A 25,625-nucleotide genomic window follows, 5' to 3' on the forward strand; every position below is an offset into this window, starting at 1 on the left:
ATTACCAATTTTATGGCTTATATATAGCTACTAGTAATAATTTTAGTAAATTGGCCTTAAACTTTAATATTTAAAGCTAGTATTTATTAAATAAAAAGTATTTTATAAGATATAAATAATTAATACTTATTATAATTATAAATGTTTTAGTTTTAAATCTATTAATCTTTTATTTCTTTATTTCTAATAATTAGTAATTACTTCTTATTATTATAATATTTGCAAGCTTAAGTTTATTTTATTATTAAATAAAAAGTAACTAATAAAATAATTGCTTTTTATATTTTCTATTATTAAATAAATTAATATAAGATATATTTTAGAAAAGCGCAAAATATAAAGCTTTAGAAAGAATCTATGCCTTAGAAAGGTTATAAAAGTAGTAAAAGATAGTTTTAAAGACTTAGTTTTTTTTTTTAAGAATAACTTATAGTAGATAGCTTTGAAAAAACTGCAATTTGAATGAGAGCAAATGCTAGCATTCAAATACTAGTAATGTTGCTAGTATACAAAAATTTGCGAAATGCTTATTTTTATAATAAACAAAAGCTGGTGTTCGAATACTGACAAATAGCAGTATTCAAGGGTTGAAAACAGGGCCTAAACAGAAACAGTGAAAAGGAAATTAATTTCGAGTCTAGGGGTCTTTAGTTTGGCTTCCCTCTGGATATTTTGTATTCTCCCATTTCTCCCAAAATTTCGCGCCCCGCATTAATGACGTGATATTTTCCCATATGAGGCAGAGGACAATCAGCGCCATGACGATGGATAAAAGGGACGAGATACCCAAGTCATGGGCCAGCGGCAGACAGATAATGATAATCGCTGCTATCGGCCGGAATATTAGACGAATAAGCTAGTAGAAGAGTTAGTAAATGAGCTCCTGCAAATTGTAAGGGGGGTTCGGCTTTAACCTTTGGAAGCATCAAGGTCCCTGGTTCGTCTTGCGAGCGATGGAGTAAAGCGATGAGGTATAGGCAAATGAGCCCGATTCCAAGTCCCCCACAGAGAAACCACAGCTCCCCCTCATGCACTTCATCCAAACTAGCGCTGAGGGCTGAGACGTGACCAGCAACCAGCAGACTGGCAACCAATGGCAGATGAATGGTGACCCACATGAAAGACGCCCAGATGTTGTGTCTGTAAGGGTGAACTGACTCAAGTGAGCCATCGTTGTGGACGTAGAGCCAATTCAAACAGAAAGCAATAATGAGAGTCCAGATCGCTCTCATAAGCCGCATATTGAACCCAACTGCTGCAGGGGAGTGGACGACTATCTGGTAGAGAAATTCTCCAAGGACAATAATATAGAAAGCAGCAAATCGATCGACTTCGTGTGCAATGTCGACTGCGGTCGTGTAGCGTGCTTTGAGAAGTTTTTTGGCCACTGGTGAGTAGGAAAATATCCAGATGCACTCCTCCATTGTGATAGCGACAGCGGCGACGGCAATCTTGCTTCGGATCGAAAAATCCTCGATGAACAAAGGAATGTAGAGGCATAACGTAAGCCCAGAAAGGACAAACCACAGCCGCTGCTGAGCCCGATGATGGTAGCTGGAAAATGAGTAGATGAGATGAACTGTGTTCGAAGACCACCGTGCGACCATGTAGGCTCCAACGGTGGCTCGCATGGCCCCGATATCTTCTTCAACTAGAATGGCGTTATTTCCGTAGATTACCAGAATGGCCATGATCCAAAGGATGAAAACTCGTTGCGCGAGGTCGTCGTTGTAGAACGAGTTCATTAGTTCTCGGAGGTCGCTCCAGATATGCCATGAGGGGGCAAGAATTAGCTGTAATTTGTCAGATACCGCAAAACAGTCAAGTTATCCACCAACGATGTATTTGACCAAGGCAGATCCGGACGCATGTTCTGCTAAATTTTCCGCAAAATTGGCGAGAATGGCAACATAAAGAAGGTCCAGGAAAAGTTCGAATCTCCCTTTATCATGTCAATCATAGGCAGAAAGCTGTAAGAGATGAAGTATCCTTACCTGCTGATCTCTCATTGTCCATCCTTTTCACCAGCTCGCCATCTTGAAACCATTGCAACGCGAGAGGTTGCCGAAACAAAGCTCTTGGTGTTTGAACCTTTTGTAGCTGCACGACATCCACCATTGGATGGATGTGTAGGAACTATCAGTGATTGATATTGCACAATTATTCCAGAGACAAAATTGAGGAGAAGTTATTTGACCATACGCGCTGCTTTACGGTGGGATGCTGAAAGGTGAGCTTAAGGACCCGCGCCAAGCAAGCCAAGCGGCCAAGATGATTACTAATGGCGCTATTGAGTTTTCCTTCCCATACCATCATACGCTAGACAGGGATCTTGAAGGCAAATCCAATCATTACATTAGGTGAGCCGAAAGTGAGTTGAATCAGGCCAATGAGAGAAAGAGTCCTTGAAATGAAACGCAAAATTCAACAAGTTTCTTGGAAGTATCCACTACATCAAGGGACAACTACACCCTAATCCCAATGTTCCACTAGATAAAATTAGATTTCGATTATATCTTGGTTTATATTTGCTTTCGGCTTATTGTTCAAAAAATACCAGGTGATTAATTACCTCAGCAGCCGCGAAAGAGGTGAAGCGCGTCGTATCTCGACTCTTTGCTCCATCATTAACATTCTTACATAATTCCAATATCTCCTCTTCCTAAAGGTACTGAAATTGCCTCCTCGATGTGAGTAAGAGGAATGTAAAGAGAGTGTGACAATCTTCGTCAAGGTATGCTTAGTTGATGCGGTGCTGTAAAGAAATTCGTGGCAAAAACTATGGAAATGCTACTTCATGAGACGGAATATCTCCAGACCGATGGTTTGGACAGCCCCTGAAGACTTCATAGGTTCCGATTACAAGTAATGCACTTGTGTGTGAGCATGTGCACATGGTTGCCAAGCGCCATAGCCATCTTCGATCCACTCCGACCCTTCACACACAGAGCAAGCCGTAGGTCCCGAGTATGAGTAATACTCATTCTGCTCAAGGGCCATTCCCATTGACTCCCCGTAAGTCTCTTCCTTCTCTGCCTTGCCATTTTCCCCGGCTAGCAGTTGGCGAACCTTGACGCGATCCCCCTCACAGGAGGTTTTGCACTCAGGACAGTCCCAGCCGTGGATTTTGACGTCCACCTTGACCAAACACTTCCCACACCTCCAAGACCCTGGTCTCGTGTGTCTCTCCTTCAGCCAATCTCGCTGCAACTTCGCATATATCTCCTTGTTGTTCTTAGCCATCTTGTCCGTCTTCGCAGAACCGATGTCCTCCTTGTGATAGTCTCGTAGGTGGTCGCGGTAGTGGTCTTTGCGAGTGAACGGCTCTGTTGATCTGTTACACTTACGATAGTCGCAAGGAAAGGTTTCTATCTGATCAGGTGCGTGGACGACCTTGTAGTGACGCTCGAGATCGGCCGGTCTGCCGAAAACATTGGACTTATTATTTGGGCAGGAGCCAGGATACTGGCAAGGGAACTCGTCCTTTTGCGGGTTCCTGAGAGTATCAGCTATCAGTCTTCGAAGAATGATTGCAAGGCTGGAGTAATACTCCGGTTTGTCCAAGTAGACTCTCTGTGGTGTCGCAAAAGTAACAGTCCATCTGGGCAGCAATTCCAAGTATGGTTCCTTACCCTTAGGGACTCGGAGCTCATAGAGCTTTGCGTATGGTGTGTCGTTCGTCCACCCAAGACTTTTAGGGGTGTGACGATTTCCGAGACTGTACTCAACGGCCGATGTCAAAGGCATCCCGGACAAACCAGTCCCCGGGTGCTGAGAGTCAAGGTCCATGTGCGTCAACGCGGGAGAAAAATCCATGTTGTTTGCGTAGTCAAAACCCACCAGGGATGAAGTGTAAGACAAATTAGATAGGCTTGAGCTATTGGAAAGATTTCTGGCCCTTAATTCCGAGCCTGGAGGGATCACCAGGTTAGAATAAGTGGTGAAGTTGGCTGGAGATAAGACATCTGGTGCCATTGGGAAGGAATGGGCAGGGACGTGATAGCCCTTCCAGTTTTGTCCTCTTTCTATTGGATAACAATCCATGTTGCTTGACGGTACCGGAAAATGAGTGAGCGACAAGGCTGAGGAACTTTCCTAATTTTCGTATTCAGAAAGAAGCACTTGATCTTCCAGAGATTGAAATATCACCATCTTATAAACTTGAGACTGAAATAAAGACAGCACTACCAGATAAGGCTTTTGAGGCCCAACGCCATGTTGGGCTCTCGTAGAGGAGGGAGACTCAATCACCTGCCACCATTTCGGTGTCCGTTTTGGGCCAAGCTTATTCTCGTTTGCTGTGCGAATCATGAGAATATTCGCCGGCCTTCTCAACCCCTGCCTGATAAAGCAGAAGCAGAGTGAGATCTCAAGATAGCGTGATTCTTGAACAGATCTTCTTCGGTAGTTGAACTCTAAGCTCTCAGTCTTCGTTCCACATTCGGTTGGTGATCCTGGCTGCTTCTGCTCAGGCCGGCCCGTTGAACCGCGTGCGTCTCCATACAATATATATATATCAGCCACAGATGATTTCCAAGTATAAGCTTCTCATGCTAATTAAGTGGGTTCAGTACTACTACATAGCCCCTTTTGCCTTATATGCATTTAAAAGCTGGTCGTGACTAGCTATTACAAGGGTATACCGTTCCCGTAGCTCTCTCTGGCCAATCCGCCATTCATTTCCATTCATCTCCTTTTGTCTGGCCTAAGAGAGGAACGCGTGTGCATCTGTTTCTTATACCACCCGACCGACGCAAGGATATTCGAGAGTGCAAGGCATGAACATTGAAGTCGGATTGCTAAAACTGCCACGGAGATCAACCGTGTAAATAATAAAGAATTCCTTCCGTCAACGGAAAGTAATAAATATTTCAGTTCCAAGCTGCCATGTCATACCTCGAAGGCCTTCCTATTAGAATGGAAATTTATTGACAATAGCAGCTAGCCCTTCAAGTCAAGGACTTGAAGTCATATATGTACATGGTAGCGTGGAGCTAATTAGGTGACGCGTGAGAATTGGGAAATTGGTGTGTGTTGGAATGGACATTTATTGACAATAGCAGCTAGCCCTCCAAACCAAGGATTTGGGGGCATATATATACATGGTAGCTTGATTTGTCAGGTAATGCCCATGACAAATCAGCTGACGTGCAGAAATGGAGAAATTGGTAAGCTGACGTCCCGTGATGTCACTTTCAATAGTGTGATGATGTATAGCAAAGTCGCTTTCGACACTTTCAATCATCTTCCGCGTTCTCCGCCACCAGTGGTTCATCCGTCACTTCCACTAACACCCTCTTATACGCCCTCATTGGAAACTCAGCATTATCAACCACCTCCAAGATTAAATGGTAAGTTTTTGGTCCCCATTTTATGATTTCTCCAGGATGCAACGGCAATATCATGCCTTCATCCTTCCCAGGAATCTTCACCGAGACTTTATCAAACTTCCTCTTCCCATCGGATTCGTCTTTGAAAGTAAGTTCCGGGACCTGGAAACCAGCTGTCCACTGTGTCGCCGAGGGTTCCTTGTAGTGCAACCATCGGAACTCTAGGCTATCAGAAGAATCTGGATCCCAACTCTGGGAAGCGTCCAAGTGCACGGTGGTTCCGAATCCGGTCTTGATTCGCAGAGCACTTAGCTCTGAATCACCGTTGACTACAACGACGGGGGCGTGGTTTGCTTTATTGAAGTCGCTGCCCAGCGTCCACTGCATACGTGCGGCAAAATCACCTTGGTATGCCTCTCTCCAACGCCAGATTGTAGCCTGGCTACCAACGTGCATGTTGCCATCTTTACCACGAACATAATCGGCAGTATCACTATAATGTCTGCTACCATCTCCACCAGTCAGATCTGTAAGGTTGTATCGTCCTCCCCAGCCACCCCATTCAGGGCAGCAAGGATCAGTGAGTCCGTTCTGGATGAGGTTGAGGAACGTGGGCGTGTCGCCTTCTGGGATGAACACTGGATCTGGATAGGCTGCTTTACCATATAGCCCAATCTGTATATATTTCTTCAGCCAATTGGCCGTCACAAGATCGGAATTGGGTCCACCAGGGTTGAAATTGTAGTATGACTCTCCTGAGATGCCCGTCCACGCAGCAAGGCCGTACGCATTCCAACCGTGGACAGACGCAATATAGAATATTTTGGGGAAGTTCAATCTTATCCATGCTCCGGCGTCATCTTGATCCGAGATGGCATATACTCGAAGCTTAGCAACAAATGTATTGACCTCAGCTTCCGATCGAGAGTTGTGAACTTCGAGGAGGGCCTGAGCGAGTACATTGGCACCACCCCAAATCAAAACCCAGATATGACCTTCCTCGATGATTGCATCCACGGCTGAAATGAGTAGCTCAGTGCCGGCATTCAATGGGCCTCGTGCACCTTTCATCCCGTACTCGGACAGCCCATCGCGGACGAGCTGGTGTAGAGCATCTGCAATCGGATACTGACGGCTAGGAGGGACATGGGCGTTCAAATTTGCTTCGACCTTAGCATATGCATCGATGATCTGGTGGATCTGCTGTTTATGTGTGGAGGACTGCTGCCAGAAGGAGGTTGTTGCAACGAGCCCGTCGATATGGAACTCGTTTGCATAAAGTAGGAAACGAGTGAGCGACTCGGCGTCGTCGGGTTCGTTGCAGATGTCTGTGAGTACGATAACGTGTGGTTTGGTTTTGAAAGCTGGAATGCTCTCGAAGGAAGGGAGGGCCATGGTTGTGTTGTGTCCATGGACTAGAAAATTGGTATGTCAGAAAGGAGGGTGCTCGCAGGTAGCTAAATAGGTGGAGAAGAAATTTTTCGAGGAATATCTTACTTCGAATATGTTCAAATCCGCCGACTCATATATATCTTAACATTGGAGGGTCAATAGATGCGGGGCCGGGTGTTTTGAAAATGCCCAGAGATTTTCTGATGCACACAGGATGGATCGATTACCTCAAACCAGGTAGATGGAGGTAAGTGACGGGACGAGAGCGTGTGGAAAAGAGAAACTGGAGAGTGAGAGGTACTACGCCAAGGAACTGCCGATATGATTTAGGAAGTCGGAGGCCCGGGAATTGGGTTAGTTTGTGTCGGCTCGGCAAACGAAATTCACAGGTAGCCAAAAGTGGAAGCTGTAGGCACCAGATGCCCCGCGCTGCCCCGCACTGCCCCAATTCGTTGCTGCAAGCGGGGCAGGTACCCAATAGTGTGCCCTAACGAGGTAAAGCGCGCATTGAAATCCGTCTAGTAACTCGCTAAGCGAGGACTGGCGCAATTTTAACGCTCGCATTACAGAAATTCTCATAATTCTGCCTTATATTCTATTGCTATAAAATTACTCTAAGTTAGATCTGCTTCTTTTTAATTACGCAAAGTACTTTTGAAGAATTTCGGGCGTTCCATTGAGATTTGGTTTACGGAGGTACAGCCCATAAGTATTCATATAGCGCTAGCAGGGGTCTGAACTTCAAACCCTTATAACGCAACTACGAAATGCTATAAAAAACAGAAAAATAAAATAGCATAATAGCATATGTATATGAGATAATAATCGAGTTGACTAGGCGCTTTTATGTCACGATTTGAAAGAGTTATGAGGGTTTAAATTTTCATAGACCCCTGTCGATTCGGTTGCTATGTGAATACTTATGGGCTGTACCTCCGTAATTTTCTAAACGTAGCGGTTTTGTGCTTCTCGCGCGTTTTGGCAGCGGGACGGTTTTCAACGCCACGCACTTCATGGAGGAATGACGTTGAGCCCTCTTGCGCTAAATCATAACAGTACTAGCGTACACCGGAGGTCACATGGCCCCGCTGCCCAACACGCAGCAAACGCCATTGGCCCTCAGGAGGAGTCAGCAATCCGAAACTGCCACCACGCTTCAAGTCAGTCTTCGAGCAGTTATGTAAATTCTTACTAATCACGTGCTAGGGTACGCATATACCACTGGCCTTTGTAATCCGATCCAAGGACTGACCTCCACAGTCAACGGTCGATATCCCATCTCGACATTTCGTGGCGCCCGATACAAATCTTACATCCGCTGATCGGCATATCTTACATCGCTTCGGGCTTAAGACAAAGATATACGCCCCTTGTCCGCTGCGGGAACTGCGGCGGAGAATCAACAATGTCTAGCGTTATCAGCGGCTCACGTCTTCAGTGTTACACCTTACCGGGTGGTCAAAAGGAACTCGAAGGTTTGGGCGAATGGACCATATCCGCAAATTTCGAACCCATAAGCGATCGAGTGGGAGTGTGCAGGCATAAGGACAGGTTCCAAAGGCTGAAGCCAATATTGACCAGATTAAAGGAACTAAATTTCAAAGCTCGTAATTTCCATCGTGAGTAAAACAAATGCTAACACCTAGCAGGAACATGAGATCAAATATCAAATCCTTCGTGCAGATTCGAGGGGTTGGGTTGAATCAGCCGTACCTGTATATTTGATCCCTCTTCGAATAGAAGAGGGTGCGACTGCGTTAGTTTGGGACGCGGAAACACCTGCAGTAAAACTTGAAGTCGGGCACATGGTGTATTTCGATGAGCCCATAGTCGTTGACGCAGGGATGGTTTTTCTCCTTGTGACAACTCGTTGATGAGGACGCGTTTCGTTGCCATTTTTCCAATGATCAAGGTGAATATATTACCACCGAACAATTGCTCATTTGGAAGACTATCCCAAGAAGGTCCGACATTCACTCTTGCTGTTGTATCATTTGGAATGCTTTTCTAAAAAGGGCCGATATTCACTCTTGCTTCCGATCTATCAGTTCGCGTTTGAAGAGGTGGGAAAATACGACCGAACCCTCGGGCAAGCGATCATGATTGTCCCCAGAACCCCCCATGAAGGCATCTAAATTGCCCCCCACGCTCAGCCCCGAACACTCTTGATCGTTGGCGGAGCCGCTCCCGCTCGTGGCCTCTATAGTGACCGGCTCTTTTCGGCTCCATAAATCAATTAGCTCCTTGTCTTACGCCCTGATACGTACGGCTTGCCTGCACCAGGTACAAAGCCATTTCCTGTTGGCAGAAAATTTTCTAGTGGCCTGGAGACCCCAGAGTCTCGGGAAAATACTGGATTTGTATTTGAAATCAAATCGTGGAGCTGACTTAGGAGTGATATAATTGATGCGCTCTCAATTTGCGCGGCGCAGCGCTGATTTGAGTAACGAGCTGTGGTGACTTCCGCCAACTGCGACGTGCGCCCCGACTCCAGATCGGAGTCCCTAACTCCTTCGTGTGCATGTGGCCAGTCCGTCTCAGTTCTACTCGCTTCACGTAAGGCATGGAGGTTGTTGAAAGAAGTGATTGGATCAACTGCGGGGACCTCGCTCGCTGCGCTGTAAGTGTTCAGCACTGCGGTAGATGATGCCGGAGGGTTCTGGTGTGGTCTGCGCCTGGACTCATTGTTTCTGATGTGCGTGTCAACTCCCACTGATCGATTTTTGCAGTTGGCGGATATTCTCTTGGCGTGTCCCGCTATGATTCACTTGACCCATGCTCTCGTGGTTGGATTATTCCCTCCCTGACAAGTACGTACTTGGAGACGAGGTTCTCGACACTTTCCACTTCCGTGTGCTTCAGAGCCAGACATATGTCCTTGATTCTAAGATAATTAGTTACGCGGGTCTTGTTTAGAAGAATGTACGACCTACCGAATCCGGGATGTTGGAGAATAAACCTACAAGACACAATTCCATAAAGTAAACGCGAATAAGTAGCTGGCATATTGCAGTAGGATAGAATATACCGCTAATGCTGAGATTTAATTCTGTGATCTTTGGGGGATAGGATCTATATAGGATCCAAAGCGACCCAAAACAAATAATAACGAAACTAGAACAAGGGGAGCGATGACCGAATAAATAAGACCTAGAGTGAGATTATGTCAATATGTGCTCTTAACTAGAGGCCGAGAGACCTACTTATGCATGCAATATTTGTAAGAGATAGTATAGATGTCCACTACTTCTGCACGTTCAGGTTCTTTCTTCTTATCCACTTTTGCCTTGCAGTTGCATCGAGGATAGGGAATAAAACAAACATATTAATAATTCTACTCGCTTGAGTCCGAATTGAGACGGTGGTAGCAACGGCATACATCATGATATAAAAGAAGAAGTAATTGCATGCTTTTGGTAAATTCCGAGCAAGATTGCCGGCACTGCTTGAATCGTGCTTGCCAACCCTCCCAGAACAGTCGTGATTCCTGCTGACAAGGAAACTGTCAGGAAGACTTGAATTAATAAGAAACGAAGTAGTAAATCTGAAAGCAATTTTGAATAACTTGATGTGAATGGAGTCCAGCAGGTCTGCAAGAAGACGCAGTGCAACTGGAACCATGGTGGCGATTATTTTTAACAATGCTGGAGGCAAAACTCCCCGAGTAAGTGCTAATATCCATGTTTAATGTTTAAACCGTTTTATTTAAGCTTATATAATTTTCAGAAATAAATTCTTTTGCATTTTATATAATAAAATAATAAAAAAGCAAAAGTCGTTTGTATATTTTAAATTACTATTATTAATTTGATACGAATTATATTAAAAGAGTAAGTAAGTTTTATTTCCATACTATTACTTTATAATTACATTACTTAATATTAATTAAAATATTATGATAAGCGCAAAAGTGCGAGCATTTTGTCAGTTTTGTCTCGGACCGACTATGAGCACTTGGACAATTTTGGTATGAACGAAATTTGATGGATTTCATGAGATTAGCCTACTTATTGAATTCATAAACTGCGCGTTTGTTTTAGACTCGATTTCGATATAATATACCCCAGATGTCGCGAACGGGGCGTATTACTTCAGATCCGCGTTTCCATCACATATCAAGGGGCTATTGCTAGAAAAGACACCCGAATAAACTTCCCACCCTCACCGCTCGAATCGGGTGACATAGCAGGAAGACAGAGGACTTATGGCTCAGGGAGCTTCGAAATCGGAGATACAGAAGGAGACTCTGTAACAATGACGCCAGGACACTTATCACAACTACACGAATGTGCAGCGTCCACCTTCAACTGCTTGTTTTGTCCCGACGCAATACGGTCCTCGTCCAAAAGAAGAACCAAGTCAACCAGTAGGTGCTGGAGTCGGCGCAACCTATAATTTGCCACAGAATTTCCTTGTGCACTTGCTTCCACCAGCAGTGTAATGCCCGTCTCAATTGGGTGGAACCACTTTTTGAAATCCGGATCACTGTTGTATTTGACTGCGAAAGCGGCAAATCCCATGCAGTAGAGCTGCCCTTCCTCTCCTGCTGACACAGTCATCAACTCTCCTATCGCCATCTGCTGCCCACGCCAAAGCATGAAGGGATCTTCTCCCTTGTGTCTGTCCAAGCTGAACTCATTTGTAACAGTGTCCAGAATTTGGTTGAGTTGCGTGTTGGTCTTGTCGCTAGAGAAACGCAAGAACTGTGCTTGGCGACGGAGGATGTATGTCCAGGAAAGATATTGCCCAACCAAGAAAGCAGTGTAGACATATATGAGATCTTTCTTATTTTCATCCTCGGTGTAGCGGAGAAGGTTCTGCTGAACAAGGCCCCAAAACCTTGACTGAAGGTCATAAGCCGCTAACATCAGAGGATCTCGATATTTATGGACCAAGGCTTTGGCTTCGGAGCGTCGTTTGACTTGGTCTATGTAGAATGAGATCCATCCCGTGAAGCCTGCTGCAACAAGAGATCCAATCAGGGAGACAACTGCAATGATGATTGAGACAATGTCGACCATGGTTGCTGAATGTTTCGAGATATGTTGTAATATGTTGTAGGCTCAGCAAGTTCTAGGCTTATAGTTTTTCTGGAAGAAAACTTCCCCCACAACTATGAGCGGGTCTGTGGATGCTGTGCCCCCAAAAGAACCCCGCTGGGCAGGATATGCGTTTTTGCGTCTTGGCTTGAGCTACAGCTTGCACTGTGCAGCTTTTCGATAGCTGAAAGAGTTTGAAAGTCGAAGAAATTTCACCCCTAAATACGAAGACTGGTATGGCAGTCCCGAAACGCGACCACATATTTGTGGCCGCTAAATCACAACGTGCAAGCAACCCGGCTCATATCCCCTACCAACCAAAGTACTCCAACGAACCCTCTCCTTTCTCACGGCAGAAAATTTGCCCATTGCAATGCAGCTTTTCCAGCTTTAGTAGAGATTAGCGACCCCATTTCAGTGGATGAATGGGGCAGAAATTCTACAGGGGAGGTGTGTTTGCGACTAAAAGGCTCAATGACTGATTTGCTCGCTTTAGCGATGTTGCAAAAATGGCTATGGGGCCTTTTGGTCACTACGGTCACCCGTAGTGAGACACGGCTGGTGCCCTCCAACCAAAACGTTAAAGTTAGTGGACTTCCGAGACCTCCCCACAGGCGCAAATTTGTGGCTTGCGTAAAGACAGGCTCCACGACAGCTTGGCTTGGTCAGCCGACGACGGACTTGTCACTATTCCGTTCAAGCTCTCTGTGAAGGAGTCAATCGGAAGCTGTAATGAAGTACCTCCGTACTATCGAAGTAAGTCCTGCGAAGCCACTAGTTTATCATGCACGGGCACTCCAGGTGACTTCCATCACCACCCTTCATGACCTTCAGCACGAGAGGACCAGTCTGGCAGTGCCAAACCCGAAAATGCCTGTCCGTTTCTCATCCCATCACGCTGCACCTCCGTACTTGCCCTGCCTTCATGGTAGTTTCAGCCCCGATAAAAGTGCCCTTAGATAGTGATCAAGTACAGGACTTGGACCCTGAATTGCTCGTACTTTTAGACGGAGCCCCTGTCCTGTCCACTGATTCACATACTTTTGGCCATGTCCTCTTACTCGAAGATCATCCTCAATTTGACTTTGTGTAACGTACTATCGCGCCCACTAATGCATGCTTGTACTGCTTGTGGAAACGCATGCTTTGCATTGCATATCAGCTGAACTTGATCTCGGGAAACATGCCCCCTGGCTGTACTGAAATGACCAATACGGAGGATACACACGTTCTCCAAGTATCAACGCAAAGCGTGACCCTTTCCTCGCATTTCCCGGCGTCGCCAGCTCATCGGGGTTTACGTCAAATCGCACGGGTGGTGTAAATGTAGATTTAGCAATGTGCTACCCTATATTTTTTACTATGAGGTAAAGTACGTGCAGCCATTATGGAGGGCAACACAGGTCCTGTGTACTGCTTCATTTGATGCAGGGAAATGGGCCCCTTAAACAAACAAAATAATCAAACCAAGGTGTGAAAATAAATACACTAGATACTCCGGTCACAAACAGTCGATATCTTGAATCTCAATAATTCATTCTTTGATTTTCAAATTCTCTGACTATGTACTCCAAAGTATTCAACTCGACATTTTCAGAACATATGAACCTTGACTCCACTCAGAAACATAGCCGGCAATAAATCCTTGTTCTCATTCAAATTTACGATTGCAGCCCTCAAGTCTTTCTGCACCTTCTGAAGGATGGTGTCACTCAACATCCCATCCAGTCTCTCCCCCCACCTGTCGGTAACAGTTTGCACAATTCCCGCGCCGATGTGTGTCCCTCGTTTGATAAAGTCCATCAGCCTCTCCTTGGGGTCTGACCTTGCGTTGTCTGAATCTTCATCTTCCTCAGTCTTATCCGGTGCCTCTCTGTCCTTTTTCTCCTTTTCTGGGCCGGCTACCTCGTCTGCATACCTTCGAGCATCGCGTGCGTGAACGAATATACTCACAACTCGGCACAGCTCTGCTTTCTTGTTCTCCATGTAGTTCTTCCAGTGTCCCATAAGTCCGGACTCCGGCACTACAGTCTTGAAGTCAATCTCGTCCGTAGCAATTCTTCGTCCATAATAATTGTGCGTGGAGCCGAGTTCGAGTTGGCAAAGGAACCATTTTGCTCCTTCAGCACCTGTGAATCTTGCTAGAACCCATTCACCGACAATAAAGTTGAGGTCACTTTCTTGGACAAAGTCCAGCATGGCGGTCACCCTTCTCTGCTCTTCAGTCTGGCCAGAGGCTTGAATCTGAGTCTCTTCATTCTGAACATCTTTCTTAACATCTTCATTCTCGGTGGCTCCAGTCGCTGGAGATCCTTGTCGCATTAAGCCAGACGATATCGAAGTGAGTTTGTTGTAATAGTTTGTGCTTTCTTGTCCTGGGGTAAGTGGTTGCTCAGTCTGTGTTGACCCTTGTGCCCGTCCCTCCACTTCTTCGTCAAACAACGCTTGTCTTACAACGTCACACACGTTCAGCTCCTTCCGCAAATCACCGACAGCACAAGAAAATTTGACTGCTATCGTAGAAAGTCCAGTACTGATAGTACACTCGCCGCTGATCTTCTCGCTTTCATGCACCGCACTTTCCACCTGGTGCTGAAGTTGCTCAGCATGCGGCATGGTGATTATGACTCTTTGGATATCGAAAATGCCTTCGATGCCGGATGTGGTGAGCGTGATTGGATTTGGACAAATCGTGCTGTCACTGTGAGACGTTTTGATTTTCTTCGATTTCTCGTCTCCTGCAGGAGTTGGATCCAAGTGTTCAGCTTCTAGGTGCTTGAAAAGCGCTTTGAATTCATCCGGAATGTTCTTGATGTCCTGCTTTTCGGAAATCCAAGCTGCAACTTCACCTGCCAGAGTTTCGGGTTCTTTCTGTTCTTGTATAGTTGTAGCTGGTGACTGTGTGGTTGGTGCAGCATTTGAACTTCCATTGGCAGGCTCTGGTTCCTTGGAGGTACTTTTTTTACCATAAAAGCTTTGAAACCCTCCGACTTTGAGCTTCGGTGCTGAGAATTGTGGCATTTGTGGCATCTGAGGCATTTGTGGAATTTGAGGCGTTTTGATTCCGAACCGGGAAGCAATGTTGCCACCACTCTGTGCGTTCCTTTCTTCGCCCACCGCACTCTTAGTTCTTTCGCGGTCGTCCCAGGAACGTGTCTTTGGCTTGTACTCTTCGAAGTGGGGAGTATTTTTGAGATATACTAGCAACCTGCTAAGATTCTCAAGTTGAGGTTGGAGGTCAATCAACTTAGTTGCTTTAATGAACCCCAGAATGCTCCGTATTAAGTCAACGGGCACGTCTTTATGCGGCGTTACTTTAACAAATTCAATCGTTCCACGCAACAACAAGGTGAGACGCGATTCTGTGTCTTGTAAGGCGTGCCGTTCCTCTCTAGAGGCCTTCGCAGCCTCATCGTTCTTTTTTGCAGTAAGATAGCTTTCGGTGTTCTTTGGGTTGAACGCATTCAATTTCGAAGGATACAGCGATCGACCCCTGATCGGACTTCCCAGGTCTTTTCCAGCCCAGTTGAAAACAGAAATGTCATTTGAGGTAATGACCACCTCGTCGAGTAACCGGCAAAGTGCTTTAGTTGGACCTTCTGCATGAAATGCCGGAAATTTCACACCGAGAACTCCCATCAAAGAGTAAACACTATCAACGGGAACAGTGCATCTTCGATGAGACGCCAAAACCAAAATGTCGCGGGCCGGATGCCTGGATCTGCTGAGCCCGCGACAGCATTCATCTGGAGGGACATTTGTGAACTCAGAGACTCGCTTTCGGTCAAGCTCAATAGAGATTTTGCAGTCATCGATCAAGGTTCTCACCAAAACCTTGATCAAGTTTGTGGCTTGCTCTGTGATGGAGGTCAAATCGAAACCCAAGTCTTCAAATAAAGACCTAAGCCTTCCAGCGCCAGTATCTCCCTCGTCGAGACGAGATTTGATCTCGTATGCTGCTAGAGAGATTGTTTTTCGAATGTAGGCATTGGAATTGTCGTCATTCATGGCTCCCGGGAAATGAACGCCAAGATAATTGAGAATGCCAATCAGCCTTAGCCACTTTTCTGAGCATCCTTCATAGGTGACGTAGTCGATCTATCTCACAGTTAGATTTCACAATCTTTGGTCAATTTGGTATTTATAACAAAACCTGCGAGGACGTACCTTCTCTTCAGTATCCATCAATTCTTGTAGCTTTGCACAGTCTTGAAGAATTGGCTTTGCTTTCAGGGGCACGTCAAGTTTATCGATGTCCCGGATATGGTGAGCAAGGTAGGAACAATGGTAATAGTAAGGACCCAGCCCTTCTACAGATCGAGTCAATGGTTGCCAGAGACTATTGACATGAAATGTCATCTTGCTCAACACAAGTTCCTGTAGTGTCCATCCCCGCGTAGCCCAGTTCGGTTTTTCGACAAGATCAAAGCTAGGGAAATTTGATTTCTCAGCCGTCTTCTCCAGATTGTCCCATGTATCGACCCATTCTGTGGACTCCGTGGTATCAAGATGTACCAAACAAAAATCGGCGTTGTTGTACCACTGTCCCATCATTGCCAGTGACTCGTTAAGTTCGTTCGCATCGGCTTTGTTGATACAGCACGTGTCGTTCCACAAATAGCGTTTTGGAGCCTTACTTGGAAACAGCCCCCAATCTAGGATTCTTTTGGCTTCCTTCATTGACCCTTCAATTTTATCCACGGACTTCTTCCTTTCCAAGACTGGAATCAAATCCTCAACGGCAGAACGAAGTGCAGGATCTTGGTTCATAACCTTGCAGCTTTCTGTTGCCCTACTCAGCTCTTCCTTAGCTTGGTCCCACTGATCCTTAGCTTGAATCATCTCTGCTGCAGCCTGAGCCAATCCTTCGCTCAAACTGTTCTTTCCGTCCGTTCCGCTTGGCACTTTCGAATTGTCAACCCCCGCGTCTTTTCCCTCGATCTCCGGCACCTTCCCTGACATCCTTCTCAGCTTCAGCTCCTCTTCTTTCTCATTGAAAGAATTCCGAGCCTTCTCTTCTCCTGAGGTCGCTATCTTGAACTTGGTTAGCTGAACAAGGAGCTCGCGTATGTTGGATTTGGTTCCAGAGCTATTCAGGAGTGCTTCTATTTTCCGAATTTGGGCCCGTAAGTCTTGCTTACATTGAGCACTGAGTAACTGAACATCGCTTTTTCCAACTTCCAGGTGGTCGAATTTCTTGGCTTTGAACCTTGCGAACTTCTTGGCTTCCTCATCAGAGTCGTCTTGAACCATCTCGTAGGCTTCCTTTTTCTTCTGACTCTCTTTTATCTTGGAGATGAATTGGTAGGTAATCTCTTGCCCCTTCCAGCTGTGGGACAGTATAACGTACTGTCCAGAGGGCCATTCCTCAAGATTTCCGGTGTCTAAGTTGAACATGCGCTTGGGTATCTCGACGCCGTCAGGTTTGATCGCGGATGCTTCGGTAAAATCATCGAGTTTAGTTTTTGAAGCCCTGTCATCAACGAATTCCGGGATGAAATTCGCATGGATTAGCCAATTCATGGATTTCCGAACTTTCTCTTGGAGCAGGGGATCAAGCACCCCTTTGACGTAAGCATCTCGGGCCACACTGTACGCGACACCTGTGCTGCTGGCAAGTTGCGATATCATGGACTTCTCGGAAGGAGTACTGGTCCCCGTCGCGTCGAGCATCTTCTTCCCAAGGCGCATAAGTTCGTTCTGGTCGGTCCACGACATTTTGCGAGTGGTATTCTTGGAAGAACGAGAAGACTGGTTTGGGGTTGAAGAGGTGGGAGAATTTGAAGAACTAGTTGCGAGCGGTGGGACTGCAGTGCACAGTGCAAAAAGGCGAGCACAGTTTTAAGAGAAAGCCTCTTTACTTCCATAGATAAATTTCACAAATACCGTAATTATCAGGCGGAAATCAGAAGCGTGAACTGGGATCTCTACTCGATTGGGTATTCGTCTGCCAACCGTTGTATTCTAGCTTGAACAAAATACACAATGTGTTCACCCGTTCTCCCTAGCCGGAAGTGCCACCCAGGAAGCTTTTCAGCCCTCCTCCGAATCAAATCTGCTGTGTTGGGCGGTGATGGATCTACACCGCAGCTGCAAATGCGTGGGCGGCAGAGAGTACCCTGTATTCTCGGTTGTTTTGGCTGCTTTGGGTGCCTCACAGATCGTGGCCTCGGAAAGACCAACCAGTCAACCAGTCAACCAGCCGCGTCACAGACACGCACCACAACGATCAACCCCTCAAGCAGTCAAACACCAAACAGTACTTCAGCTTGCCCTACCACCTTCACTCCTTAATTTCCCCGCCTTCCTGCATTTACGAATAGCTGTTCGGGTAAGCTTTGAGCTCTAAGATTACCCTTGCTCTCTTTGGACATTATTCGAGCTCTTTGGTTTGAATCGGACATCGGATCACATGTGAGGGGAGACGGCATACATCCTCGAAGCAATCCATCACAACATCCCGAAGCTAGAGAGAAACGTCTCTTGATTTCTCTTCTCCACACATGCTATGTTTCAACCAGGTGTCGATTGATTGAAATGGCATCATATCATCGAGTTCTGAAAGTCTTTGGAAGGTCAGTGCAAGACAAAACGTTACAATGTGATTGGTATGTCCATACAACGCTGCTTAAACTTGACCTGGTAGATCGGTCAAACCTAAGCGTGTTCTGACTTACCGACACCAAACAGTGATATACACCCCTGGGAAATCCGTGTCAATGATGAATCCTGGTCTGGAAGAATTCGACTTATTGGCTTCGTGGACGTTTTTTTTCTGATCAGCTATTCCGGGAGTTCACGTTTTCACGACGGCATAATCATCTACAGTATGCTTTATTTCGTCTTGCCGAGACGTTCGTCACTAATATATGGAGCAGAGGACGATGATCATATCGAAAAAATCTTGGCCGGGAAGGTATTCAATGATATCAACTTGCTGCCCACAAGTTCCAAGCCTAAAGACACGCCTCCATCAACCACAGAGGAAAAAACGAACGACATCATCTTGACCCCCACGAGCTCTGAGCCAACAAGCACACCTGCTCCAGTCACAGAGCAAAAAACCAAATACGCCAACTTCTCTCGCGACACATTCTTCTACATCGTCACCAGCATCGGGCATCCTATTGGTCTTCAAACAAGGTACAAGGCCTCCAATCTCAAAAAATACACAATTCATCTCCGCAAGCATCAGGACCCACTTTTAAAACGAAAGTACAAGAATGCGCTCAAACAGCACGACACATTGGATATGATTCAGGATGCGATGAAGTTGGGGCTTGTGTCATATGCAGAAATTCTTGGACATGGGCTGGGTCATATTTATAGAGGAGGTTCGACACTAGACGTAGGGAAGGGCTTTGTCGGAGGTCTTGGTGCGAGTAAAGAGAGAAAATGGGCTGGATTGAGTGGAGACAAGGCCTGAAAATAGCTACCAAGAGCAGATTATGTGCTATGAATAATGCTATTTCGAATTCGTTATAGTAACTAGCATATCGCCCTGCCCTCAACTTATCTAAGGATACTAAGCTCTCCCGCTCTCGTCGCACGTCAAGTCTGATATGAAACTAATCAAAAAAAGAATTATTATATAATACTAATTAACATAAATTATATTAATCAAAACCATATTATATCTTTATTATTATTATACTAATTAATATAAATTGTAGTAATTAAAAGTGTATTATATCTTATAGTAATTTAATTTATAATCTTGAAATATTAATATAATATATTTGTGACGTGTGTTACGTGAGGTGCACGTGACGTACGGGCACAAGTATATGTATGGTATTAAGCGTGTTCGCGACTTGGCCGTGAATACTGCGGTCTTTTGGCCCAGCTAGTAGCACTGTAGCGAGTTTAATCTACATGCCACGTCACAATATTTAATTTTTATTAAAGTTTTATTATATTTTGTATAATTGTTTTATTATTATTAAATATTAAGTAATTAGCCCTTAACTTAATTTCTTTTTATACTTATATTAATATATTAATAATTTTAATTTTAATTAAATACTTTTATTTCTTTATCTAGTAAGATGTTACTTAGTACTAGCAAGGGGGTATCTTGTATTAAAAGGGCATTATTGGACGCGATTTCATCTACGCAGGTGCAAGCCCTAATGTTTGTTACACCGCCTTTGCAGGGGTTGCACTGAAATGCCCTGTAGCAATGCGCTGTAGCCGACTTTTGCTTAGCAGAACTCAAGGCGGTGTAACAAACATTAGGGCCTGTACTTGCGTACGCGATGTAGCTTACTAATAAATTTGTATGCAGAGGTACATAAATATTATGCTCCGTGCGACAGGCGAACCCCGCCTGTTCAGTGCGGGACACCCCATTGCTAGTGCCTGGCAATGTCTCACCGGACGAAGGGATAGGAGAAAGGAGGTGGACTTTGTGTGATGATGATTTGGGACTTTTGAGGAAGTTGAGACAAAATGCTGCCGTACTCGAATAGCTGGCTGAGAGAGGACTGTGCAAACACACCATAAGATTGGAGATATTGCAGAAGACCTTTGAGGAATTAATTCCCAGCTGAAGTGCCCGTGGGTGATGTTTGAGAATACCCGGCAGACATCGGGCCAAGCACCCGCTGCTGCTCGACACGTGGATAGCAGCCTGAGCCGAACCAACTTTTTCAGGTGTTGTCCTGTCAAGCTTTCAATGAAAGTGGAAGGAGGTTTATGTCCCGGTAGTGTTGATGTCATGCTAACCAACTTATCGGGTCGACTACAAGTCGGTCAGTTCAAGGAGATCCCAAATCACGACATCGAACCCACTTACAATAACATCGAAGACAGCCGAACAAAAAAATGCAGGTAGATACTAAAAAGCATTCATAAGGTAGAAACATAGCTGAGTATTCGAGTGTTGAAAATCTCACCGGGCTTCCGGTGTTGATTTGCTGGCTGCTAGAAAGTTCACCAACCGAGATGGGCGTCGACACTAACCACGAGTCAGCTATGAATTAATAATTTCAAGAAAGAATTTGAGACAGTGTCCAACACCTCCTCATTCCCGGAAAACTCTGTCTGGCCCATTCTTCCCCAAGGCCATCCCCAGGCCAAGGCTGAATACTTTAGTCTATTCGCGTTCAACCTTTGGCTGGTAAAAGTGGAGATATTGAGACTGCTTGCGGATGCAAGCCCCCCTAGAACCTCAACACCGAAAGTATGCGGCGAAAATACGAGCAACATAATCGCCATACACCTTATCCTGCATGTGCGGTGTGTGTTGGTGACCCAGCACCTCTAACGCCGCGTGGCGGATTGTCACCTATGAAGGGCGGTCCATTTGGCAATAGGAAAATCCGAACCTAACAAACTAAATTCAAGCAATATACTTTACACCCTTGAACAAATTAATCGTAAATGCAGCAGAAGGGTCGCTACGTGACTGCCACAATCACTTTTTCAGGTTTCGCTCTCGGCCTCCACTTGCAGGCTTAGGGTCTCTTTGTGGTGCCGAGGACGCCTTCATCTGTTCCATCGGAACCTCTCTCCCCGAGACCCTCAAGTGACTGCCGATCTATGGCCAAAAGGGTCTTTTCTGGGCACAGAAAATACCACAGTTGCTGCCATCCGAGTGGCTGCTTTGGACGATATCCTTAGTAGAAGGCTCATTCAGTTACTGGACTCTCAAACCAGATTCCAACCTCCCAAGTCCCCGAGCTACTCGCAACACCTCTTTTTTCGTGACAAAATCGTGCAGGACCTTGGTGCCTTCGCCACTCAAGCTGAAGATATAAATTAAGAGGCTACACTGCCTTTCGAATAAGAACAATCAACTTGAAAGCTCCACAAAGATAATCCCACTTGGCTCAATGTAGTGAACTTGCTATTCAAGCAGTTTCAAAACTTCAAAACTGAGGTGGACGAGACAACATACCCTTGAAAGCCATAGCAGCATATGCAAGCAGCGGTGGCATTAATACGGACCGTTAAGAAACCTCGGCTCCTATGTCCGTTCATGTATGACCCAACCCACCTCGTCCCTTACACGCTCACAAAGTATACCTAAAACCCTCCTTCCCCTCCACCACTCCACCCCGTCGATTCGCCACCGAGAACCTCCACATCAAGATCCTATGTAAAGGTGTTATCAGTAATTGCCCATAAATACGAACCTTCCCTCCCAGAAGAATCAGAGCCCGCCCAAGAGGCATCACTTACAGCACCACAACAATAGTGACCACATTCGTCCCAATAGTGGCAATTATCCCAGGCCTGTACCCCGGTGCATCCTGATCCCTAAACACCGTACTCCCCATAATGCCTCCAATACCCGCGGACCCAACCAAAGTCGCACTGCAAAACGCTCTTTTCCACTGGCCCCGAATATTATTCGCCTGGTACGTGAGGATCGGCGGCACATTCGCGTACGCGCTGATCGTCGCAAGGAAGACCCCAAAGTACCTGACGCCGTTATTCTTCTCGAATCCTAGCAATGGGAGACCGATGAGGCCTAGACAGCTGTTGAAGATTATAATGGGGCCTCGGATGTGGTGGCGGTCGGCGAACACGGCGGAAAAGTACATGACGAGTGCAGCAGCGACGTATGGTGGAGCAGTAAGGCATTGTGTTTTTGCGATAGAGTAGTGCAGAGATTGGTTTAAGATAACGGGTAGGAAGTAGGCGATTGCGTAACCATTTGTTGCTGAACAGCAAGCGAGGAGGGCGAACGCCCAGATCTTAGGGTCGAGCGCGTTGCGCAGGTAGGAGGAGAGGTTGAAGGGGGTGATGACGGCGTCGTCGCGGTCGGCCTCTATGCGGGAGACGATGAAGGAGGATTCCTGCGCGGTAAGGAAGTGGAAGGAGGTGCTAGCTTGCTCGGGGAAGTCAACTATTAGGATGGACCCGAGACCGCCACAGAGGCAAGTTATGAGACCTTCCATCTGTGGGAGGTGTGAGCTGTGGGCTGGGAAGAAGTAGAAGGGAACGCACGATGAAGATCCATCGCCAGCCGGACAGATGTCCTAGACCGCCCATTTGGATGATGCCGTATGCTGCGATGCCAGAGAGGGCAGACGCCATGCTACCGATAATGAAGAAGACGGCATTGCGCTGTTGAAGCTCGTAGCGAGTGTACCATGTGGAGAGTAGGTAGACACAGCCTGGAAAGTATCCTGCTTCGAAGACCCCGAGGATGACACGGAGTCCAAGCATTTGGTCCCATCTTTGGACGAAGCCAAATCCCTTGAATATGTCAGAAGGCGAGATGAGATGGAAATAGGAGTCAACATACGATCATACAGACACCCCAGAGAATAGTTATACCAGTCAAGAATCGGCGGGGTCCAGTCTTGCGGATAATGACAGTGGCGAGAGGTTGAAAGAGAACGTAGGGAATAAAGAAGACTAGCACGATTAAATTGTATCTCTCGCCAACGAGGTTGAGATCTGTCGACATTCTGGGATACTATCGGTCAACATTCTTGATGAAAAGGGGTGTGAGATCTGACCCAGCGATTTTGGCGATTCCAACGTTCGTCCTGTCCATCAGACTGCACATGTATAGAAGGCCAAGGATCGTGACCACTGGATAACGGGGGGTCAGCATCTTTTCTTGTTCCGGAATGTCTGAGGAGTACGGTTGAGCAAAATGAGTAAAACTAAACCCCTTTGGGGTGTGTTGCGAGTGCATTAGATGACGAGGGAGTATTTCAGACATCGAGAACAAGAACTTAAGGAACCCCGTTGCCCTTACGCCGTCGATCAACGCGGCGGATGATCTTTTTTTGCTCCTCGGGCGTATATGCCTCGACGCTGGCATCGATGGAAACTCCACCAATCGCTTGGTCGACTTGCTCCGGAGTGTGTTTCTCAGTATCGGAACTCATGATGGAAGAGAGATGAACCCCGTGATATAGTAGAAGAGAGAGGGGAAACCAGAGGTAGGAGCAGCAGCAATGAGCATCTGGGACGGACTCGCTCTTGTATTTATGCCTACCCAGCTGCCACTGTGAATGCCGTGAAAGGGCCGTACGAGCTCAGATCGACGATCTGAGACTTGGCAGTGTTGACGGGGCGGGTGTGCGAAGCCTGTGCAGAGTGACACTTAATTGCTTGAAATTCCGAACTTTGTATAATTGCACCAGGTCGGGACTCGAAGCTGCCGGTCGCTGTAGCCAAAGTAGTGACGGATTTACAGCTGGCTCATAAGAAGAGAACCTTCCATTCAAGCCAAGGATAACCCTTGAGAAGGACAACAACCGGGGAACGGAGTACCGACCCATGAAACCGCACTCTTGGTGATCGGCATGGGGTAGGTCATATATGCAGTGTAAGGGACACAAGAACAACATGGAACTACATAGCCTAAGGAGATAGGGCCGAGGTACTAACAGAGACTAGCTCTGACTTGAGATTGACAAATCTCTTTCAAATCGAGTGGGGTATCGTCTATTTCAAAACTCTATCAAATACTCACTTTTAACGCCAATTGAGATGCAATGCCTGACCTCTCCCCAATGCAAATCATAATGACGCCTCTTTGTTCTTCGCCAGACGCTCCCTTCTCTCCTTGAATTCGCGTCGAAGTTCAAACCCCACTTCCACGGCAATCAGGATGATAATAATCCACTCCAGGTGAATGCTGTGTTTCTCACTCATAGTTTGCCGAAGGATACTGGCAATCTCCTGTGCATAATCCATTTTCTCATTCAATGTTTTAATTCGGACACCGACATCGAGTGCTCTGCCAACTTGATCGTAATATCCCTCCAAGCCTAGCTCATGTCTGCTGTCCCAAAATAAATCGGGTAATGAATCTGTGAGCTCCGAGTAATGGTTCAATTGTGCCCTGAGTTCCAATAGTTCGCCGGTCTTCTGCATCATGAATCGACGGTTGAATGGCAGCTTGGTGCCTCGTGAAAGTAATGTCGGGATTGTTCTTGTAGACTCAAAATATTTCCCCAGCATTGTTTCCAGCACAGCCAGCTTCGTTGATCGTGCAAGACCTGAAGAGAAGGCAATTTTGGCAAGAGTAGTATCAACTCGAGGACTGAGCGGTGGTTAGCATAAATTGGCTAGGAATTGGTTTGACATACTTTGTATGCCCATCTCCTTGCAAAGAGGGTTTGGTCCCAAGGGTGATCACATCCCCTTTGATATTGCTGTTCTCCCGTTTAGGGTCTTCCGCATACTCCAAATCTTCCATTTCCATCTGATCCATATGTGGACTTATGGCCGCTGGGAGGAGACTTTTCGTGGCCAGATCTGATACCACGTCCTCTGGCAATGACCAAGCCACCATAGAGCCCGACGGAAAAACGAATATATCCCCATTATTGACCCCTCGAGTATGTATGACCTGGTCCGAATCGAAACCGGTCTCGTCCGGATCAATTGAAAAGCCATGGGATCGAAGAATCCGCACAACTGCATCCATGTCGAATTGATCTGCCACTGATACGGCCGTGACTCGATTAACTCCCTCGGCATCCTCCACTGTGGCTCTTAGTTGAAGTGTATTCTGTCTCGACCTCTGCGCCTCGGCAGCAACTCTCCGCAACGATGTCTTTCCGGCTGGTGACCGGATCAATTTTCGTTTCGTCGGCGGAGTTACATCCTTCACTATTTCAACATTTCCAGCCAGTTCCTGTTGCAGAACTGCATTGGACGAGAAGAAGTTCCGCTTTCGAGGTGCTTGTCCGGCTGCGCTGGCATGGAGGCAGCGGAGGGGTTGAGGACGTGAACGGCCATCATTGAGGATCCGCCGTACCGTGGGGCATGACAACTGTCGACCGAAGCTCTGCATGGTACGCAGAGAGGTCCAGGACGATTCCTGGGCATTTGAAATGCAATTGTGGTTGAGTGAGAAATTCTGTAGCAGTGCCAAAAAAGTTGGTGG

General features: G+C 46.3%; 9 protein-coding genes across 9 annotated transcripts; 1 reads left to right on the forward strand and 8 right to left on the reverse strand.

Moving 5' to 3' along the window:
* Nucleotides 1–637: 637 nt before the first annotated feature.
* Nucleotides 638–2,118, reverse strand: K444DRAFT_515676 (uncharacterized protein; the record flags this gene model as incomplete). The annotated part of the gene is made up of 4 exons (XM_024873620.1): nt 638–856; nt 915–1,793; nt 1,839–1,942; nt 1,995–2,118. The coding sequence occupies 4 exons, from the start codon at nt 2,116–2,118 to the stop codon at nt 638–640; spliced, it is 1,326 nt and encodes a 441-aa protein (XP_024744532.1).
* Nucleotides 2,119–2,859: 741 nt separating this feature from the next.
* On the reverse strand, nt 2,860–3,747 carry K444DRAFT_516470 (uncharacterized protein; the record flags this gene model as incomplete). Its single annotated transcript, XM_024873689.1, has 2 exons — nt 2,860–3,496; nt 3,551–3,747. 2 exons carry the CDS (start codon nt 3,745–3,747, stop codon nt 2,860–2,862), a joined length of 834 nt encoding a protein of 277 aa, XP_024744533.1.
* Nucleotides 3,748–5,033: 1,286 nt separating this feature from the next.
* Nucleotides 5,034–7,002, reverse strand: K444DRAFT_551125 (DUF1593-domain-containing protein). The gene is made up of 2 exons (XM_024876530.1): nt 6,828–7,002; nt 5,034–6,745 (listed from the first exon to the last, which is right to left on the reverse strand). Exon 2 carries the CDS (start codon nt 6,723–6,725, stop codon nt 5,238–5,240), a length of 1,488 nt encoding a protein of 495 aa, XP_024744534.1. The 5' UTR covers nt 6,726–6,745; nt 6,828–7,002; the 3' UTR covers nt 5,034–5,237.
* A 3,922-nt stretch (nt 7,003–10,924) lies between these two features.
* Nucleotides 10,925–11,743, reverse strand: K444DRAFT_623776 (uncharacterized protein; the record flags this gene model as incomplete). The annotated part of the gene is made up of 1 exon (XM_024882321.1): nt 10,925–11,743. The coding sequence occupies one exon, from the start codon at nt 11,741–11,743 to the stop codon at nt 10,925–10,927; it is 819 nt and encodes a 272-aa protein (XP_024744535.1).
* A 1,611-nt stretch (nt 11,744–13,354) lies between these two features.
* Nucleotides 13,355–14,452, reverse strand: K444DRAFT_473371 (uncharacterized protein; the record flags this gene model as incomplete). Its single annotated transcript, XM_024872906.1, has 1 exon — nt 13,355–14,452. A coding segment is annotated over one exon (1,098 nt), but the record flags the coding sequence as incomplete, so codon positions are not given.
* Nucleotides 14,453–14,557: 105 nt separating this feature from the next.
* Nucleotides 14,558–16,531, reverse strand: K444DRAFT_515212 (uncharacterized protein; the record flags this gene model as incomplete). Its single annotated transcript, XM_024873575.1, has 2 exons — nt 14,558–15,771; nt 15,910–16,531. Coding segments are annotated over 2 exons (1,836 nt in total), but the record flags the coding sequence as incomplete, so codon positions are not given.
* A 1,440-nt stretch (nt 16,532–17,971) lies between these two features.
* K444DRAFT_551134 (uncharacterized protein) lies at nt 17,972–19,298 on the forward strand. Its single transcript, XM_024876531.1, has 3 exons — nt 17,972–18,369; nt 18,452–18,588; nt 18,640–19,298. Exons 1-3 carry the CDS (start codon nt 18,299–18,301, stop codon nt 19,185–19,187), a joined length of 756 nt encoding a protein of 251 aa, XP_024744538.1. The 5' UTR covers nt 17,972–18,298; the 3' UTR covers nt 19,188–19,298.
* Nucleotides 19,299–21,670: 2,372 nt separating this feature from the next.
* K444DRAFT_649491 (MFS general substrate transporter) lies at nt 21,671–23,787 on the reverse strand. Its single transcript, XM_024885574.1, has 6 exons — nt 23,481–23,787; nt 23,236–23,311; nt 23,019–23,184; nt 22,718–22,969; nt 21,947–22,668; nt 21,671–21,859 (listed from the first exon to the last, which is right to left on the reverse strand). The coding sequence occupies exons 1-6, from the start codon at nt 23,611–23,613 to the stop codon at nt 21,778–21,780; spliced, it is 1,431 nt and encodes a 476-aa protein (XP_024744539.1). The 5' UTR covers nt 23,614–23,787; the 3' UTR covers nt 21,671–21,777.
* Nucleotides 23,788–24,064: 277 nt separating this feature from the next.
* On the reverse strand, nt 24,065–25,608 carry K444DRAFT_579338 (DUF155-domain-containing protein). Its single transcript, XM_024877654.1, has 2 exons — nt 24,823–25,608; nt 24,065–24,776 (listed from the first exon to the last, which is right to left on the reverse strand). The coding sequence occupies exons 1-2, from the start codon at nt 25,530–25,532 to the stop codon at nt 24,251–24,253; spliced, it is 1,236 nt and encodes a 411-aa protein (XP_024744540.1). The 5' UTR covers nt 25,533–25,608; the 3' UTR covers nt 24,065–24,250.
* Nucleotides 25,609–25,625: the final 17 nt, after the last annotated feature.

This window comes from Hyaloscypha bicolor, assembly GCF_002865645.1.
Source record: "Hyaloscypha bicolor E unplaced genomic scaffold K444scaffold_10, whole genome shotgun sequence".
NCBI lineage: Eukaryota > Fungi > Ascomycota > Leotiomycetes > Helotiales > Hyaloscyphaceae > Hyaloscypha > Hyaloscypha bicolor.